The 19,933-nt window shown below is 46.0% G+C and overlaps 2 protein-coding genes across 4 annotated transcripts in view; one reads left to right on the top strand and one right to left on the bottom strand.

Annotated features, from left to right (window-relative positions):
- Atg1 (serine/threonine-protein kinase unc-51-like protein Atg1) overlaps nucleotides 1–18,560 on the top strand; it is a 141,929-nt gene extending 123,369 nt beyond the window's left edge. The window contains exons 16-23 of the mRNA XM_050173203.3: nucleotides 5,111–5,311; nucleotides 5,542–5,649; nucleotides 6,707–6,897; nucleotides 8,962–9,090; nucleotides 10,718–11,032; nucleotides 11,607–11,720; nucleotides 12,008–12,098; nucleotides 12,716–18,560. Of these exons, the coding sequence (XP_050029160.2) occupies nucleotides 5,111–5,311; nucleotides 5,542–5,649; nucleotides 6,707–6,897; nucleotides 8,962–9,090; nucleotides 10,718–11,032; nucleotides 11,607–11,720; nucleotides 12,008–12,098; nucleotides 12,716–12,789 (1,223 nt within the window). The 3' untranslated portion in view covers nucleotides 12,790–18,560. The remainder of the gene's footprint in view (nucleotides 1–5,110; nucleotides 5,312–5,541; nucleotides 5,650–6,706; nucleotides 6,898–8,961; nucleotides 9,091–10,717; nucleotides 11,033–11,606; nucleotides 11,721–12,007; nucleotides 12,099–12,715) is intronic.
- On the bottom strand, nucleotides 3–4,967 carry LOC140216773 (uncharacterized). 3 transcript variants are annotated; one of them, XM_072287305.1, is made up of 6 exons: nucleotides 4,481–4,967; nucleotides 4,211–4,398; nucleotides 3,612–3,720; nucleotides 3,281–3,398; nucleotides 2,469–2,917; nucleotides 3–2,073 (listed from the first exon to the last, which is right to left on the bottom strand). In XM_072287305.1, coding segments are annotated over exons 2-6 (927 nt in total). In that variant the 5' UTR covers nucleotides 4,213–4,398; nucleotides 4,481–4,967; the 3' UTR covers nucleotides 3–1,824. The 3 variants fall into 3 exon arrangements, with proteins under 3 accessions (XP_072143406.1, XP_072143405.1, XP_072143404.1); XM_072287304.1 differs by having other exon boundaries at nucleotides 4,211–4,967; XM_072287303.1 differs by lacking the exons at nucleotides 4,211–4,398; nucleotides 4,481–4,967 and adding an exon at nucleotides 3,784–4,204.
- Nucleotides 18,561–19,933: the final 1,373 nt, after the last annotated feature.

Raw genomic sequence — 19,933 nt, 5'->3', positions numbered from 1 at the left:
GTTTTACGTGCCAAAACCACTTTCCGATTATGAGGCACGCCGTAGTGGAGGGCTCCGGAAATTTCGACCACCTGGGGTTCTTTGACGTGCACCTAAATCTAAGTACACGGGTGTTTTCGAAATGCGGCCGGGATTCAATCCCTCGTGCTCAGCAGCCTAACACCATAGCCACTGAGCAACCACGGTGGGTACATAAAAGTTGTGTAGTGAAGGGTTATGTAAAGCCTGCACTTATAGTAAGTAAAACAGTATCGTTAGAGGTGACACATGAGATTGAAAGCAAGCTAAAAATAAGTGCATATTCAAAGTGTCTGCCACAATTTGCTTGTTGCTGCTGTCGTCATCTAGATGCATGTAGCCTGATTCTTACTCGTATCCCCTTACGCATTGATGGACATAAGCGCCTGTCTCCTCACTTTCTACTAGCACAGAGAAGCTCACAGAAGCCAAGATGTACAGTGCACGTCACACCTTCCGCTCCATGGAACGTGCTGTTGCACGCGCAGCTTCTAGGTCCTCCACCATTTTGTCTCGCAACAACGGCAAAGTTCCTTTCGAGTGACGAAAATGCCGTCCAACTGGTCATCCGACATGTCAAACGCTGTGGCTCCCACGAAGTGTGTGCACGCACGAGCAGTTGATAGATTTCAACAAAGTGACCTCACTTGTATATAGCAGAACTCAGCAATGTTAATCAGTAATATTTGTACAGTGCAAGCTAGTACTAGAAATGTAGTTGCGATGTGTAAATAAAAGCACTAGAGGAAAACTGCACCTTTCTGTATTTCAGTCAACATACACTTGTTTATGTACACATCACATGCGACAGTCTCTACATTGAAGAAGTGTGAGAATCATGAGTACTCAGTAGTAGAGACATTATGCAACATATCACAGACATGTTGGAATAAATATCGGATCACATTGTTCTTGCATCATAATATATCACAGGTAACGGCATGCATCGTTTAAGAAAACTGTTGTACACTGCACAAGTACACAGTAATAACAACTGGCTTAAACTGCACCAGCAACAGAAATGAGCAGGTGCTTAAATCACATGCCAACCGAATATTTATCACAGCGAAATGTATAGGTACATCACTACATGTGAAAGGAACATGCTGTTGTGGTGCTCAAAGTGAAAGAGCCATAGCACCATATTATGATATTCAGTAAGACAAACTGCATAAATATTACACACAAATTGCACCACAAGGGCTAAAATACAATGTATCACAACCTGAAAGATTACTGAATGACAACAAATTGTTTGATAATGAGACAGATGTGCAAGAAAAGAGACATTCCAGCTCAGTACGTAGTGACACAAACAAATATGCATATGCAACAAACAAAAAATAAACATTACAAATGAAAAGAAGGAGCATAGGCAAGGAATTTTCATAACTTTTTTCTTTTTTGCTGTGTATATTGACAGGTTGCTTTCGACATTATAGTAAGGCCTGAAAATTTCACCATTCGATGACAAGGATTAAATTGTAGAACACTTGCAGTATGGCGTCGTGCTTAAATTGACATGACAATAACTAGGCACCTCAAAATTGCAGTGCCACAGTCGGAATGCCCACACACACCAGGCCTACAGGCACTTTTGCAGGTGAGCCTGATGGTGTGCACGCTCTTATGGCTGAAGTAAACCTTGAAGAAAAAATTCATGCTGCAACGGCTATGCTACTTATGGTTGCATTAAAGGGTGACTTCAGCAATTATTTATTTGCAAACTAGCAATATTTGCCCTTCATATCATTAATACATCAGCAAATTTTAAGATAAGTTACAAATTCCTTGCCTATGCTACCTTTAATTATGTGGGGCCTGAGAGGGGGGAGGGGCTTGGCTGCCACCATGCCCCAGTGCAGCCAGCAGCAGCTGAAGCAGGCGCTCGTTGGTCTCGTGCGACCGACGTGCCACTTCGAGGCGTTGCCGCTGCACTTCGAGGCGCTGAGACTCCACTTCCCGCATTGCCGCCACCTCCTCCCCGAGGTGCCGCAGGCTCTCCATGTGGGCCTCGTGGTGCTGCCGCAGGCTCTGCAGGTGGGCCTCGTGGTGCTGTTAGCAAAGATGTGTAATTAGTTTAATTACAGAAGCTCAGTAACAGGGCCTTTGTGTGTTGCATTCATCCCCATTTGCAGGCTATTGTCTTGTCATTGTATATTCAAACACTGGAAATATCTTTCTGGCCCATCAAACTTGTGCCGTCACATTCCATTAAGAAGTGTTACATTGCTATACCTGCTTCCTTGAATTCAACGCCACTTTTTTCTTTTTGCCACATAATTGCGTAGATATTTACACATGTTATATCACGCGAATGTGTACAAGATATCACCACAGGACTACACGTATACATTATGCTTGTTCACTGATTAATATAATTTTTAGAGAGGTCATATGCTCATCAATTTCATACGCAGAAAAATATACATCTGTGGCCTTGCACATACCTGCCGGTTTTGTTCCAGCAGTTGTTGGCGGAAGCGAGTGTCCTCTTGAACTCTGGCTTCCTCCAACTGGCTCTGGCGAACGTATGCGGCAGTAGCCGTCATCACAGCACCATCAAGTTCCTGCTGCCTGGGCTGTCTACGGGGTGCCCGTGGCTCTCGAGGGGTAGGCTGCGGCACCTGGGGGGTAGGCTGTGGCACCTGCGGGGTTGGCTGCGGCACCTGCGGGGTTGGCTGCGGCACCTGCGGGGTTGGCTGCGGCACCTGCGGGGTTGGCTGCGGCACCTGCGGGGTTGGCTGCGGCACCTGCGGGGTTGGCTGCGGCACCTGGGTGGTAGGCCGCGGCACCTGGGTGGTAGGCCGCGGCACCTGGGTGGTAGGCCGCAGCACCTGGGGGGTAGGCCGCAGCACCTGGGGCGTAGGCCGCAGCACCTGGGGCGTAGCCGGTGGCTCTTCATGCAAGGCAAAAGCAAAGACTGCTCATTCACTGTTATCCGACCTACACAGATTGATTGTCCTAACCAGTCACTTTGAAATGTCATTATAGCTGCATAGCTACAATAATGATACACAAAACAGATAGTTAGAGCAAAAGATGCCACAGAAAGTTGCTGGTAGCAGTAACCCATAAGAAGCACAAGGAATCTCTATTACAACATCAAGTCATTTGTAGTCTTGCATTTCTCCTTCATGAATGAGAGCTGGATGTTGGACACAAAGGTAATAACAGCAGAGTGACGTACTTTACTTCATAGCAAGATCATACAGCAACTGCAAACAACAATGCTACTACAAAAGCTAGGTCACTGCCTTACGTGTAAGGCCACTTGGCCCAGCAACAGCTGCAGGGCCCGACACCACGAAAGCAGTTGTCGCTGGTAGATTTCTGCGGGAACCGCTGGGCCCTGCAGCTTCCTCTGAACTTGCCTCGTCCTGCAATCAGAGTAGTGTTCAGACATTGCGAGCAGTGTGTGCAATGCGCATCATGTACACAAGTTGCTGCTCAGAGTACATAACCTATATTGTCACTTGCACAAAAAAAAGGGCTTAAAAATTTTGCAATATTGTGTTCCAATGTAATGCTGAAAATTTGTGAGGTCACAGCAGGTCACACAAACAACACTTTTTTAAATCCAATGTACGCACCTCGCTATCGGGGAAGTACTCAGGGGGGGAAACAAGGACCCCTCCTGTCCTCATAAGGACGTCGAGGACGCGGCCGTCCACGCCACCCACTTTGCCACCTCCAGTAGCCCTGCAAACACGGCAACAACGACAACGTGAAACTACGTTACTGTCAGCATCATTAGAAGCTCACCTCTTCTCGCTCGCGGCCCTGGCCGCTTCTTTTTTCGCTTTATGGGCCATCTTGGCCCAATGGTTCCGCCAACGGCTGGTGGCCTTTACGGCTGGCCCCTGTGCGTTAAGCACCGCCGCCACCTCCTCCCACAGTTCGTTTTTTCGAGCAGCAGTCATACGTGGCGAGAACTCTGTAGAAGCTCTCGCCAGGTATGGGTGCTGCTCGATGAACTGCACGAGAATAGCCGCCTGCTCTTTGGACACCCGCGGCCCTTTTGCTGCCATTTTCTCTTTGTCAAATTGGGAATTTCAGCCGGCCCGCAGCACAGTAAGAAATTTAGAGGCAAACATTCTGTCTAAGCTAAGCGCCTGCATAAAGTGCTCACTACGACTTATTTCTGCCTTTTTATACCACTAATGTAAAAAAAGGTGAAGTCACTACTCACATTTAATGTTGTAGCAGCTTCTTTCTCGGAGCGTATCAGTGCAGGAAGTATTACCGATGCAGCGATAACTTTAAGGAAGCTATCGTTATGTCATGGCGGTGCCCTATGGAAAATGCCTTGACAGTTCTCGATCCACTATGTTGCAAAGTTTCACCTCGGGGGCTACGGATAATTCTTCTTGGCTCTTCCTAAAGAAGAAATTATCACACGTCAGACATGCAGCGAAAACCACACGACAATGCAAGCACTACACGAGCAATAATTACTCACCTCAATCAGTATCTGACGGGGGCGGGGCCGCAATTACGGGCACGCAAGGGGCTGTCAGCTGTTCAGACAGACACGCTAGGGGCTGTCAGCTGTTCACAGGTAAACAAAGGCTGCCATTTTGCTTGCGCTCAACGGCATGGATTGGATGCACATCCGACTACTATGTGGCTACGACTTCAAAAATAGAGCACTTGCGTTTGCATTTCTTTGGACTGCGGCAGCTTTTGCGTTGTACTGTAACAAAATGAATTTGCTTTACGCAGCATGGAAGTCCGCTTTTATTAAGTGCCGTTTTACAAAACAAATTTGCTATACAGTCCCGGAAAAAGAGAAGAGAATACGAAAGAAACATCCGGCCAATGAAGGGAGCTTCTGATTGGACGATCCAAGAAAACGTCGTGCCTACGTACACACAATTTCCAAAATCGGTGACGTCACGCGAGAAGGCATTGGCATGAAAAAAGTCATTTCTACAAAATCGCACCCCAGATCTGATTAGCTGTGTCACCTATGAGGGAAGCATACAGCTGCTTCAGTGCAGTGCATTGGCACAGTGTACTTTCACCAGCTACAATGTTATCGGTTGGGCATTGTGCCTGGTTGACCGCATGTTGTGCTGCTTGTGCGCAGTGTGCGGCATGGCCAATGTCAACCAGCTGGCAATGCTGAATGGCAACCCTCAGCAGCTGCCCCCTATCCTTGGCTCACCGATGGGCGGCCGCGAAGGTGATCCTGGCTTTGGTCTCAACCTCAACAGCATCCGAAGTGCAGCATTGGCCACTCGAGCCATGACGTTGCCAGAGATGCGCAGAGACAGCAGTGGGGGATCAGGTACGATACTGCTGCTGTGAGGGAACTTTGCTAAGGTTTCACTGCTGATGAATTACGATGAAGGCTCAACGTGAGGCTCAGCGATGTTGACACGTTTGTGCCCTAAAGCTATTGTTAAATCTTAAATCCCTGCGTGCTTCTTTCTCTCTCTCTCGGGTAAATTTTGTTGAAGTGAGGACTTGTTCAGTGTCTTGGGCGGCACAGTTAAGAACTCTTTGCACCCTTTGCAGACCAACTGGATGGTGGTCTTCACAAGTCAGGCAGTGCTGGAGGCAGGCTATACGACCATGGGGCGTTCCTCCGTGGAGCCAACCTGGCCTCGGAGCAGGCGGCACTCGGTGAGCGACTGTTCCACCTGCCGATTTGACGAAGCTGGTTTCGAGCAGCCACAATTGGCACATCTTTCCTAGCCAGATTGTTGCTAGAGTGATGGACTGCACTGTGCTTGACGGATATGGACCTCTTTGTGCGCTGCCTGTCTTTCATAAGCCTTCCAGCTGCTGTCTGATCTTGTTTCGTGACCACTTGAGAGGAATCATTCATTGAGACTTTTACATACTTTGTGTCAAGAAATATATCGAGAGAACTCTCTCATCTGTATTCTAAATGTGACCGGAAATGTGCACACGGTTACAAAAGAACACAGTGTGAACCGATGCTCAGGGAAACAATGCCAAGGCATCACAATACATTCCTCATGTGAAGTTTTTTTTTTTGTCAACGCAGTGCATAGCATGCAGAGTCCACTGTACTTTTGATGCCTTCTTGATGATGTCATGGTTAGTCTGCTCACTCTAGGAACATTTTATTTCTTTATTCCTCAAATGCCCCGGGTAGTGGTACGGTTGAACTCTAATATATCCAACCTGAAGGGGATCACAAAGAAGTTCGTTATATAGGTAATTCGATATATAAAATGAAAACGTTAAACAAAAACTTTCATGGGGATTTTACTGAGTTTCGTTATACACAATAATTCGTCATATGTGGGCTCGATATATCAGAGTTCGACTGTATTACATTAGGAGCGGCCGGTTTAATGAAGAAAGGTGACTTCGATAGTGGCCTTGAAGTGCGCTGTTCTTGAGTGGTTCGTGGCTTCTTCAGACTTGAGACATTACTAACTAGCACAAGAAAGACATTGGACGACAACAAGATGCTCCGGTAAAAATGTCTCAAGTCTGGAATAAGCACCAACTAGTTCAACTGTCTTCTCTAATATGGCTTCTTCAGCCTCGGGTGACATTCTTTGTACTGATGACAAAACTTTATTGCTTGCAGACTGCATAATGTGAATCATCGACTGGGTACATGGCTATTGGTACTGTCACTGTGGGCGGTGTGCTTGTTTCCTCAGCTGCACCTATTAATCAATGTTTCGGAACGGCTGTGCAGGCTCGTACAGCCCGCCGGGCAGCATGGGTGCATTCTTTCCGGGCAGTGGTGACTGGCCGGGGGGTCGGCTGGGCTCACCCGGTGCCACAGCGGTGGCCCCGTGCTGCTTCCCTTTCGGCACCTCGCCGCCCAATGGCGAGCCGCCAAACTTTGTGCCACCACCCGAGCTGCCCCAGGAGACTCTCTTGGATGTGAGTTCTGCTTGCATTGCGACATCGTGGCTGTGGTACCAGATGCTGGGATTTCCACCCCGCTCCACAAGAAAGCTCCTTGGTTGAAATTTGTTCCTCCACTTTGCTTAGTGATGCTTTTCTACAATCTCTGACTACTTGACCTTCCATGTGAGAAGTGTGTGTGCCTCCCCTACATTAGAAAATTTTGGCCAAATTGCAGCCCTTGTACTTAAAATGCAGTTCTCTGAAATAATTATTTTTGTATGGGCCATTTTTGTAAAAGGATTCTCAAAGTTATTACCGTACTTACTCGCATAATGATTGCACTTTTGTGTCAAAAAAATTAACGCAAATTCAGGGGTGTGATCATTACGCGGGTTAAATTTCCCACGAAAAGAAGCATTTTCTTTTTTCATCCTGCATTTGCTGTGGGATGACAAGCAGGTGGCTGCCGTTGTCAGTGCGGGACACCAAAACAAAGATGGTGGCCGGAGAAGCAAGCCGAACGCAATTTTTTTTTTCTCGCGAGTATATTACGCGCACTGAAACAGTTTCTTTCGTATCAGTAATGAATATTATCGTTAATATTAGGAAGTTTGCGACTATAACGGAGCCATGTCCACATTGAGTGGACAGAAACAGAGATGGGCGTGCTTAGCTACCAGTGACATAGAAACACATGGCGGGCATGCTGCGGAAACTGCAGCATTTGTTTTCACTGCTATCCCAATACAGCATGTTTCCACTAAGGGTGAGCGAATATCTTAGCTGCGTTACAAACGTCGGCGTATGAATAGGGTACACTTTTAATGTATGGGGTGTGAACATGGTCACTATCGTTGCCGATTGCGATTTATTGCGTGTCCACGAGTGCAGACGAGAAGAATCAAAAGGCGCCCTTTATGTTGTCGTTGTTGACCAACACCATTATGAAGTCTACAAGTAATAAAGCCAAGGCAAGTCTGATTGTCGCTTTTTTTTTTTTTTTTTCGTGGAAGTGCAGTAAGTGATGAAAGGAATGATATGGGGCATCTGCTTAAGAATGTTGGGTGCGTGCAGACCACTTGGTATGTCTTCAAGAGCCATTCGCATAGCATTCAACAGATGGTAAGCGCGATCATCATTAGCTAGACTTGGCACACGACATATCGCTGCGACAAGTGCAGGGTGCGATCATTACACGGGAAAGAAAAAAAAATCAAATTTTTACAACAAAATTCAGGGGTGCAATCATTGCGTTAATGCGATCATTGTGCGACTAAATACGGTACGTTGAACCCTGCAATAACAAAATCAATGTGGAAATGAAATATTTGGCTTCCCGAGAATTTCGTTGTTGCAAAATGAGGTAGAACAAAATGTGCTGGAAAATGAAACCTAACTGCTAAAATTATGTTAGCCTACTTTGGCGAGCCTAGCTCGAAACTACCGAGAAACACGATGACAGCACCAAGTGTGGCCCTGTGCGCCGGTCAGCGATCACGGCACTGGCATGGAGCCGTACTCTCGATCACTATCGAAAATACAATCGCTCTTGTGAGATTTCTCATGACTTGTCACTGGATGCATGACGACTCATCCGGTGCAAAGTCATGTGAAATCTCATAGCAGTGATTGTGCACCCAATAGTAACCGATCAAGAATACGACAGTCTTCCTTACAGTCTCTGTTAGGTGATACCAAATCGTCAGACCTTGCCAGTACAACGCCATACTGTTCATGCACCTCGAGAAGGTCATGGTTATTCCGGTCCTATACTCGTGCTTTTCTGATTTTTTCTTTTACTTTGATACTCGAAGCACTGCCCCCCCGTGGCTGTAGTCTCAGATCGTAAATTTTGTTGGCACAGTTCGGCCCCAGTTCTCAATTGGGGCCGTGATATATATGTTGTGACGCATCATGAGTTTTTTTTTAACTATAGTTAAGTCTGCTATGTTCAGCCACTTGGTTCTCATTCTTATGAGATCAAAGCTGAACAGTGCAGCTTAGTTGTAGCTGACTTTTTGTTGCTCACACCAGGGCCAAGCTGTTTTGCAATTGCCTTTGCGTGTGTAAATTACGAACACCTCTTTTTGTGTTTAGCGGGAGCACAATGAGACCCTGGCGAAGCTGCACTTCATCGATGCCCTGGTGGGTTGCATCGTGGAACTGGCACGTTCCAAGGCAGAGCCCCTGGCCGCTGCCTTAACAGAGTCCATGTACTGGCGTCAGGTGAGATCACTTGGGCAATGGAGAGTTTGTAACGTTACAGTCGGGTAAGGTTGCCCCATGTAAAAGCAGTTGTCCTACGTAAACTTCTTTTACGTGGGACAACTTCCATTTCATCACATTTGCCAAATCTCTGGCCTCACATGGTGCAGCTTTTTCCAGGTCACTTGGTTGCATGAAAGATAAAGATAAATTTTGGTTTCCACTGCCAGCCTGTGTGTAATTATTGAATGCTCTTCCTTTAAAGGGCCCATAGAAAATTTGGGTCATACGCTGGAAATTGGTAGGTGTCCTCTAGGGAGCGTTCTGCTGCAAAAACTTGTCAAATCGGCTCATTAATAGCCGAGATAGAAATATTTCAGTGCCGTGAACCCATGATTTCAGCAGGTGGGCTCCACTGCCAAGCAAGACGCTCTCTCCACATGTCCCGTCTAGGCTACGCAAGCAAAATTCCTTCCTTGCGTTCTCCCACACAAGACCTTGAGGATCGTGTGAATGCATACGTCACAGGCCCCACCTTAATTTTTATTTTTTTGCTCCTTGCTTTTCCGGTGCGACGCATTAACACCGGCAGCGTCGCGCGCGAGCTGTTGTCTTGTTTGCGCAGCGCACGATTTTGCGCGCTGCGCACAAGGAAACATGGCTAGCAGTATAATTCAGTGCTACACGAATATTGAGGCAGAACAAGCAAATCGCAGAGCGTGATCATGTGCTGGAACATGGTAGAAAATGGCATGGTTTCGGTACCTGTGCACGTGACCGCACGACCATGGGAACAAGCAGACGAAGCGGAAGATCTCTCTTGCTTCAGTGCGAAGTAAAACAAAGAACACGTAGACATTTCATTTGTGTGTTATTATTTCTCTAAACTTCTATTCGTCAATTCAAGCAACAGATTGCAGAGATAACAGATGTTGGCTCGAATGAATTCTCAGTCACGTGTCGCCACGAGCAACGTTGCACTGCGGACACGATTACGTAGACGCAGGAGCCCGACTACATCACTGTCCCTCTCCGAGCGAATTCGCTGTGAGTAAAGAAGGAAACGACAGTTGGATTGAAATGTCAGGCCTTTCCACGGCGCATAGCGATGTAATACTTTGCAGACACGATTGTTATCGCAGACTTTCGATAAAGACTTGCATGTTCACAGGAACCTCTTCTACAGATCGGCAGCATTTTCTTACTGTTGAAAAAGTGTTTCAGGGCCCCTTTAAGTAAGCAGTGCTGCATGTCAATAGGCTTTGGTAGACTGAGAGGCATGCTAGAAATAATTTTTAGCTAAAGGCTACACCAGTGGAAGCTCATCATGCTCAAAAACATGCTCCTGATGCACATCACCACAACATAGAGTTGCGTGGGTTGCAGAGAAATTACTGTTCAAGGCTATCATAGGAACCATCGCAATATCAGAGGCAAAGGTGAAATGTTAGTTGGAGTGGTGGATATTAGAGTTATGTAATGCAACGGGTAGTTCAGCTCATTGAATGTTGCATAATTGGTACTAAATCTGGTTTCAAAGATGCTGGGGCGGCGTGGTTGTTTGTCCAAGTGGGCGTGTGAAGCCACAGTCTTGGGTGCAGGGAGTGGCGTCCCGCCTGAAACAAGCAGGCTACTCTCTCCCACGCAGTGCTGTTCGTCTCCCGAGGAGCAGGTGGCCCGTGCGCTCGGTGAGGGCCACCGCCGTGCCGAGCAGCTTGTGCTGTACGTCCGTGCCGTGCAGCTGTTGGCATCGGCGCTCAACCTGGCCCGAGACCAGGTGGCCCAGAGGCGACTCAGGGCTTCGTCGAGTGTGCGGCAGCTGCTGCGCGGCATGCAGCAGACCCTGCACCGTTGCATGGACTGGTGCCGGCGGCTATCCCAGCAGGGAGTGCTGCAAGCATCGGCCTCCTCGGCACCCCCTCTCACGGCTGACCGGCTGCTCTACAACTATGCCATTGACATGGTGAGGCGCCACGAGAGTCCGGTCGTGTCGGTGTCCGGATTTCGGAACAAGGAGACTTCGGACTGTGTGACGCACACATTTTCGTGCACGTGCCACAGTAATGCTCGATTATCAAAACAGTACAGATGCAAAAAGACGGAAGCACGCACTGTGGAGCTTGTCTTGCTGGTTCAGTACATGATGCTCTTTTAGTTGTCTTTTTTGTCAGTATTCTTTTCGGATATTGTTGTGAAGTTGCACTGTCAGGTGTAATTAGGAACCTACACCCTAAATTAGACTGCTGTTTAATCTCCTAAAATTCTTGGCTTGGGCAATACCTGCAAAAATACTGTATTTGTTTCCAGTCATTCATATGTAACTGCAGTGTCAGTGGCTGTGGCACAAGGTCATTGGGATGGAGGTGGAATGCAAGAGCAGTTGTGTTCTTGGATGCGGATTGAAGAATGTGAGGTGGTTGGAAATAATCTGGAAGCTTCACTACTGCACCTTGCATAGCCTGTGCTGTAGGAAAATAAATTCTGGGACGTGACTTTTCGAACTTGTATGTGACTGGCCTATATCTCTTGCCCCACAGTGCCAGACGGCCGCCATGGGTGAGTTGTGTGTTCACACAGAGGAGCATACGGGTGCCCTGGATGGCACGTCAAGCGAACACAGTCGTGATGCAGTCACCGCTACCCTCACAGAGGCAAGTGGGCCACTATCGTTGGAACTAAGGCGTGCTTTAGCTTGCTGGGCACAAGTTCAGCCAATAATATGTCGGATTCACTATGTACGATAGTGTTTTCTGCTTCTTCAATCGCTGCATTGTGACAATATTGCTACCTTTATTATATTGCCGTGTACCCGGTAATGTGGCAATGAAAGGGAAATGCCTGTGAATTTTGTGCCCTCCCATTATGTTAGTTGTGAAGGCACACAAACTGACTAGAGGAAGTGCTGACGGAGGTGGCGTCTGCTTCTTATTTGTTGCAGTGCTTTCGGCGCTATCAGACGGCCCAGATCTTGCTGCACAGTTTGGCACAGCAAGTGGAAAACGAGGACGACAGGGCACTGCTCAACCGATGTGAGTAGTGGCACGCTGCACCATTATTTTGCTCCCTTCCAAGCACGATACACTTCTCTGCCCCATTGTGAGCTTTTTCAGAGCTGGAATCCAGAATCCAGTGAAAGCAAATTGGAATCGAATGAAAAGTCACTGGGGGATCCGACAAGAGGCAATGCAATGGGAAATTTGCTACAGAAAGTGAAAAAGAGTTTTACTAGCTGGCAGCTCTCAGCCTTACATGCTAATTGCTGCGCTATTGTAAAAGGGCATGTAATGTTCCTTAATGCACAGTGTCAGGCATTAGACGAGACACATTCTGACTTGCATCACGTTTGTGGTTCACTAGGTTCACGCATTTCACACATTTGCTTTAGCGACACTTTTCAAGATCCTGTTTCTGGTGAAGTGTGCTTAGTACCTCTACATCTTTGTCTCAAGCAGCTGTGCCCACTATAGGAAACAATAATGTCTCAGACCTTGCATTTTCAGTTTCATAATGATCGGTTGAATGCCGACTGAAGTGAACGATGACCAACGTAACCTTAGATTTACACCTTTTTGTGTCCGATAACTTGTTCTATCGAGGCTCGACTCATAAATATAGCCTAAGCCATGCCCTCCCTCTTGGATTGCAGACAAGGACGCTGTGGAGAAGCGGCTCCACTTGCTCCAGAGCGAAGGCCTTGTGTGGGCCTACGACTCGACCTGAAGAGGAAGGAGGGCCCCGGGTCGCCCTCCAGTGGCCGTTTCGTCGGCCGCTCCTTTCTGTGCTCCTCGTCCACTTCCCTGTAGTGCGCTTGTGCTGCTGCCTGCTCCGAGTACTATCCTTGACGGTGGCTGTGAACTTTGCGACCTTGTTCAATGCCTTGTTTGTTTCATCTCCACTCATTGGATTTTTAATTTTTTTTTTCTGCATCTTCATTGTTCCGAGAACTGAGCCTTTCTTCACAGACTTTAAGAAGTCGCTCGTTCACGACTCATTCATGTTTTACTTTGTAATTTTTGAATTCCCCATTTGTCATCATAGCCAAAAGACAAAAAAAAAAGAAAGAAAGATTGCTGCACAACTATCAACTTCTTACATTTCGATGACTCCTTCATATCTCGTAGCTTGCTGGCCCTGGATCTTGTTTCTGTGCTACATTGTTGCAGTCGTGAGATTTCCACCGAAAGGGATCATAAGAAAGTCACCCTTTTTTATCTTCTGCATTTCCCATACAAAATCCCTAAAGTTGTGTAATAGCTGCTTCTATGAGCTGTTTGCAACAGAGGGATTTGTGCTGCTACTACTACTACTATAAGGATGTCATCATGCACATTTGAAGAAGCTCTACAGCAATTGTTGGCTTCCTCCCACTTCTGTTACTGAGCTGGACTAACAAATTTTATCTTACAGAGTTAACTGCGCAGACTTATTGCACCAGTCAACATAGAAATAGTACACCCATTTACCTAGGCATTGTGTGTGCCAACTGCACATTTTGTGTCCTCTATCTGTGGCATGTCTTTTTCCTAAACTTGACACCACGGTTGTTCATTTGCAACACTTGGTTCATTTCGCTTTCAGCCATTCTCACCACACACTTTTCAGTCGCATAGTTTGTGAAGTATCAATTATCCTTTGGCGCCTGGTACTACTGTTAGGCCTCGTTGCAATAGAAGTAGACAAGCCTCTAGCAACTCCTGTTGCTGTCAACTCGAAGTTGCGCATCCATGGCACGTAGGTGCTCCAGCCTTTCTTGTTTCCCCACTGCGTTCTGTCTTGGAGGCCTCCTAATTTATTTAGCGTGCTTAAGTTTTCCTCAAACTTGAGAGAAAGCTGTTTTAGGGAACTTGTGATAAAACCTTTACTTGCACGCGGCAAGCAGGCGGATTGCATCTGGCACTTGATCAGCATACATTGTGAGAAAAAAAGTTTTGCGCCTTTTAAAATGTGCTTTTGTCACGTGGAAGTAATCACCACTATTTTTGCATGCACTTTCATTTTAAAGCCGTCTGCTGCTGGGTACATTACAGTCAGTGACGTGCCCAATTATGTGTAACAGGACTGGGTATTATTGAGAGCGAGTTGTATGCATAATGGTGGCGGTTGTTACTGCAGGACAAGAGCTGACCTCGGAGAGAGAGAGTAGTCCTTTCTTTCTTTTTTTTTTTTTAGGAGTGTAGCTTGTGGACCAAAGTGCCCGTAGACGCCGACTTCCCAGTGTGCACCTATGCCTTTCCCTGCTGCCGTGTCAATGACTAGTCAGATTGCCTGAATGAGAAGGACCGAGAGCAGATGCCCGAAAGCTAACTGATGTCAACCTGCTTGGGTTTCAGGCCAAAAGCCATGAGGCGAGAAATCGCGCGGCTGAATGTTTGTCCCCCCGCTACTTGATGTGCCAACGGATATCGCTCTTTTGCCAGTCATGACGTTTCATTCCCCACCCATCTGTTTTCCCCCGATGTGCACTGCTGGTAATAAGTTTTCCTGCCTAATAAATGCCCATAGTAACATATAAGAATACTCTGCCAGTTTGAACTTTATTGTCCCCTTTAAGTTGGAAAAATATATTCCACATTTGAGACCAAGTACCTGAACCAAAGCTGCTTTCGTATATACCTTTCATGTTGCAGTAGTCCATTAATCTTGCTTTATTTGCAAAAGCTGGACTTGCCTTCCTTTGCCTGATATGTCCATATTCATATAAGTATCTTTTTATGCGAGCAGAGTTTTACACTTGTGTTTGGAGCTATGAGTACGTGCTCACAATTTGCTTTTAATGCCATGGTGCTTTGGCATTATGATTGCAGCATTGCAAGGCCCACAAGTCCTTGAGGCTAATTTTTTGTCTGCTCATTTTGACGCCCTTTCGAACAGCTTTAAACCGTTCAGTTGCACTTCATGGCTTTTGGCACTGTCGGGTTTGTGACTGTGAAGTGAGGATGTGGTGTGGAAGGTACTGCCATGTTAGAAAGCCTGTTCGTCAGAGAAACAGATTTTTAAAAATTTGTTTACCATGCTGCCATGGAATGGTTGCACTGTCCACACAAAGGCATCAATGATAATGGTGTCTCTTGTAGGAACAGCAACAAATCAGCTTGCACATTTTGTTTCTCATGTTGTTGTTTTTTTTTGTCCTGTGTACTCCGAACCTTTGTTGCATGCTAGTTGTAATGAGGGGGTTTTGTCAGGCATGGTCATGTGTATATATACTGAGTAGCTGCTTTAACAGAGGCTTGGGCAAGGTTGTTGTGGAAAGTGTGAAAGTCCTGGCCATATTCCTGAACTGGGTGCGTGTGAGTGCGTTTGTGCATGCATGCATGCGTTTGACCAAAAGCTGTACCGATAACCTTGCATGGGAAGAGTTCCAAACGATGCATCTGAAATGATACAACTAGGAGACTGTGAGTCGTGCTTTTGTGGCCGTGCAATGCTCTGGGGTCGGCAGTGTTGCCTTGAATGAAAGATACTATGGAGGCTTTTCAAGCCGTTAGTTTCTTTTCTTTCACGGCTACTGGGATTTTCCAGGAGTATGGGGAGATTTTTCACTGTCACGTTTAACCTACAGAAAGGGAGGTCAACTTTACTTGCAAATGGCTCTTTTATCTGGGCCATCAACACTGGTGTCACTTTGCCATGTGGTGATTTGGGGTTGAGAAATGGCCTTGATGTGCTGAACATGCTCCGTGAGGATTGTAAACATGTGGGCTTGCGGAGAGCATCGTGTGTATGTTATTCATGCTCTTGTATCTACACCATTGTATATCAAAGAAACGAGAAAAAGAAAAAAAAGGTCCCTTTATGGAAACTTGAGTAACAAAAACCTTTCTGTTATTCGTTTATGCCACTCTTATCCTCTTCTGCATGCTTTGGCTTGCGGGGGCACGTGGTTCTTTTGGAATGGTTGTATAGTGGACATACCAAAGTGTGTAAGCAGTACGACTTGCCGTATCATTTCAAGTGCGCCTGCTTTGCTGATAGCGTTCATTGCTGCATGATGTATGCATGATGTGTATCAGTTACAGTTCATTTTGTTAGACCTATCTTTCGTTTGAAAACAGTCATGCTGGCAGACTTGGCTGTGCAACTCGCATTGCATAAGTGTGTAGGTGCTTCCCAGCAATGGATGCCTTGGGGGAGGAGTTCTGTTTGTGTGTAAACAGATGGCAGTTGGGCCATTGTAGTGTGGATTCACGAGAGTGTTTGTAGAAAAAGCTGCGCTGTATGTACAGGTAGCGGTGTTCCTATGTTGCGAAGTTCTTGAACTTGTCATCATCTGTTGTAAGGACCTTACGATGATGTTCATTGGACTTCAGTTCATACTAGAATATTTTTAGCGTCGTGTACATCGCCGGTAGCTCTGTGTACGAGTGCTCCGTCATCCTAATAGAACTGTCATTGTTGTTCCTTTAGTTTAAATTGAGGGTGGGCCACTTAGTTGTCTTTTGTGGTGCTTTTACCATTTTTTTTATGTTGATGCCAATATTATGATTTTACTTTGGAGGTCACCAGAGGTGTGTTTTCATGTCTGCGTGTGATGGCAGCCTAGTGTGTGAAAGCCATTTCATGACATTGCTTGATGCTTACAGAAGCAGCACGATTTCATTGCAGGCGGGTACTTTTGCAAAAATATGGTAAAACAAGCAAAAAAAAAGAAATGTTGTAGTCTCTTTGTTTGTGAATGTCTTAAAAAGTGTTGTGATATCTCCTTTTTGCTGCTATACATAAAACTACAAATAATGCGCATGGTTGTGCACACAAATAGCGCTGTATAGTGTAACTGAGGCTGAGCGTAGAAGAGGAAAAAGAAAAAATGTATGCTATACAGCCTTTCTCCTCACTCTCGAAAGTATGCCTGCCATGCACAAGCCAGTTGGGATCTGCATGCACAGTGGATGACAGTGCTTCTTTGTGAGTGGGTCTCACTGTTCTCAAGGCCAGTCATTTTCCAGATGAGCACTTGCTTTCTACATGTTGGTTCATAGCCAGAATTTCTTGCGCTCGCTCAGGTCAGTTGTCTAGTGCAGGTTGACAAAGGTGCTCTCATTGTCTGCATTGAGAACTCCATGTGCAGTGTGAGCTGCAAGATGCCTTGCTAGAAAGCTTGCCTTTGCTGTGATCATGTGACTTGCAATTATTCTTTTTAGCTACTTGCTCAGGGGTCTGGTGTCCGGTACAAAATGTTTGGGACAGCAGTTGGTTACTTCTTGCCACCAAGTGTGCCTCAGGTTCTGGCCTTCTTTGTTTTTTCTTTGAGATTTTCACAAAACTTAATGCCCACAGAAAAATTCTTGCTGCTTACCTTGCTTATTATGGCACTAAATAGCAATATTAAGTTAACTTTAATTGTTATACCACACCTGCCTCGTTAGGAGCCTTGTTAACCCCCAAGGGATACAAAAATAAAGCAGTTGGTAACACCACGTGTTAATTAGGGCGTGCTGTCAAAGGCAAGCTGGATTTTGGCAGCATCTGCCATAGCATTAGTTAATTGCCCACGACTAAAAGCAACTGTCCTGTATTCTCAAGCAAGCAGCGACTCAATTTGGCAACGTTTGAGTACCATTTCGTGCGTATAAAGCGGACCGAATATGCGAAATTTCATAGAATTTGTGATGCTGGACTCGCATGGTCAGTGCATCCATTTAAATTTCGAAATTCAGGAAGGGAAGCTAGGACAGTTGACTTGATTCCTCCACGTAAAAGCAAACAGGATTTTGAAGGTGTAACCTACCAGTCTAGGCTGATTTAGTTGTCTGCTATGTCCCTTTGAGAAGGCCTGTATCTGAGCACTCAACTGCCTCCTCTCTCTCGCTATTGCATTTACCTTGAGTGCCAGACATGTAGAAATTTGTGCTTTTTTTATGTTTTGCTACATGCTCTGGAAGTGCAACATAGAAAATGTGGCTGGCCTTTATGAGAACCTGCTCGACACCCAAATTCATTGCAAACAAAGGGAGAACGAGTGAATGACGTCTTGGTTTGGTTGAGGAAAGATACACGGCCTTTCACTGTGCCGTAACTGTACATAGCTGTGTATACACGCGACATTTTTTGTTTATAGGAAGACTGTATATAGGCTTCGTTGGCTGCCACGTGAAAAAAAAAAGAAAAAAAATAAATAATTGTGCGCTGTGGCACAGGACTTGCCAGTGCACTTGCTGGGGACAAGCTTAACTGAACATACACATCTGCTGGGCAGTTAGTATATATATATATATATATTTTGATTCGTGTGAGTTACTTTTGTTGTAGTGTGTGCTCGTTTATTGACTGCGCAGCCGCCTTGTTGAAGCTGTTGCAAACTGTAATGTAGTGTGTTTGTGAACCGTGCAATTTTATTTTCATTTTTTTGTTTATTCATTAATTTCCTTCGAATGTGTGCAGACACACTTCGAAAGAAGAAAAAAAAAAAGCAGGAAAAGCTAAAATTTCCACTTTTTCTTTTTAAATCTTGTACAGCCGTTTGTAATAAAGAGTTTGTCTGCTGCCTGTAACATGTGTAGTTCTGTCTCACTGTGCTTCAACTACACAGGGGAGAACGCACTTGCATGTTCATTAGTAGTAACAGGCTCCTTCAATACATTTATGGTAGTAGTCTGTGCAGTACTTGCAGTTAAGACGAATGACGAAAGGAACATGTTTTTGTTGTGTGTCAACCGTGAGCACTGCACAGGCTGCTATGAACATGGACAAATAACTCTCTCATCTTTCGTTACCTATGCGTTTGGATATGCATTCACTGCAGATACACTGCAGGTTTTTAGAACACAAAAGGCAATAAAAGTTAAATTGATGCAGTCACGGGAGTCGAGCAGTACTTTATGCACTTGAGCCTGCAACTCTTGCAATGCCATTTCAAGGCGGTGTACCCTAACCGCGAGTAAACTTGGTTTTACTTGGCAGGGCAAATTAAATTTGCTGTCATAATCTGCCTTGGGGTGCAGCGGTGGCGTAGAGGTAGAATGTCCGCCTCGCGTGCAAGAGGACTGTGGTTCGAATCCCGGTGCTGCGCAATTTTCCACCGGATGTTTAAAAATAACCGCGTGTTGATAAAATTGCATAAACAGGCTTGGAGTGTGGCCTGATCTCGGTGACCAGAACCGGTAACGCACTGCCTCACCAGAGCAGGATTGGCCACCCTGGTGCAATACTTCGCCACAACCTCCTATATGAACACGACAATCAAACCCCAGCCCTCAGTCCCCAGCAGCTGCCAAGCAACTGACCACGGCGGCAGTCGGACCTGCGACGCAGCAGAGGGTGCTAAGAATCCCTGGCCCCGGACAGGCCATCATTGGAATCTGAACCTGGCAATGTTTAACGCTAGAACGTTATCTAGTAAGGCGAATCTAGCAGTGGTATTGGAGGAATTGGAGGGCAGTAAATGGGATATAATAGGGCTCAGTGAAGTTGGGAGGACAAAAGAAGCATATACAGTGCTAAAAAGCGGGCATGTCCTGTGCTACCGGGGCTTATAGGCGAGACGAGAACTAGGGGTCAGATTCCTGATTAATAAGGATATAGCTGTTAACATACAGGAATTCTATAGCATTAACGAGAGGGTGGCAGGTCTTGTTGTGAAACTTAATAGAGGTACAAAATGAAGGTTGTACAGGTCTACGCCACTACATCCAGTCATGACCCGGAAATCGAAAGCTTCTATGAAGACGTGGAATCGGCGATGGGTAAAGTCAAAACGAAATACACTATACTGATGGGCAACTTCAGTGCCAAGGTAGGCAAGAAGCGGGTTGGAGACAAGTCAGTGGGGGAATGTGGCATAGGCTCTAGGAATAGCAGGGGAGAGTGATTAGTAGAGTTTGCAGAGCATAATAATATGTGGATAATGAATGCCTTCTTCCGCAAG

Source organism: Dermacentor andersoni, chromosome 3 (assembly GCF_023375885.2).
Source record: "Dermacentor andersoni chromosome 3, qqDerAnde1_hic_scaffold, whole genome shotgun sequence".
Taxonomy (NCBI): domain Eukaryota; kingdom Metazoa; phylum Arthropoda; class Arachnida; order Ixodida; family Ixodidae; genus Dermacentor; species Dermacentor andersoni.
Note: the sequence above shows the minus strand (reverse complement) of the source record. Positions and strands in the feature narration are given on the sequence as shown.

Coding starts and splice junctions, on each gene's coding strand:
- LOC140216773 (XM_072287303.1), bottom strand. CDS start 4,049: ATGGCAGCAAAAGGGCCGCGGGTGTCCAAAGAGCAGGCGGCTATTCTC. Junction 3,721..3,783: donor AGGGCCGCGAGCGAGAAGAG/GTGAGCTTCTAA, acceptor CCGTGTTTGCAG/GGCTACTGGAGGTGGCAAAG. Junction 3,399..3,611: donor AGTACTTCCCCGATAGCGAG/GTGCGTACATTG, acceptor CTCTGATTGCAG/GACGAGGCAAGTTCAGAGGA.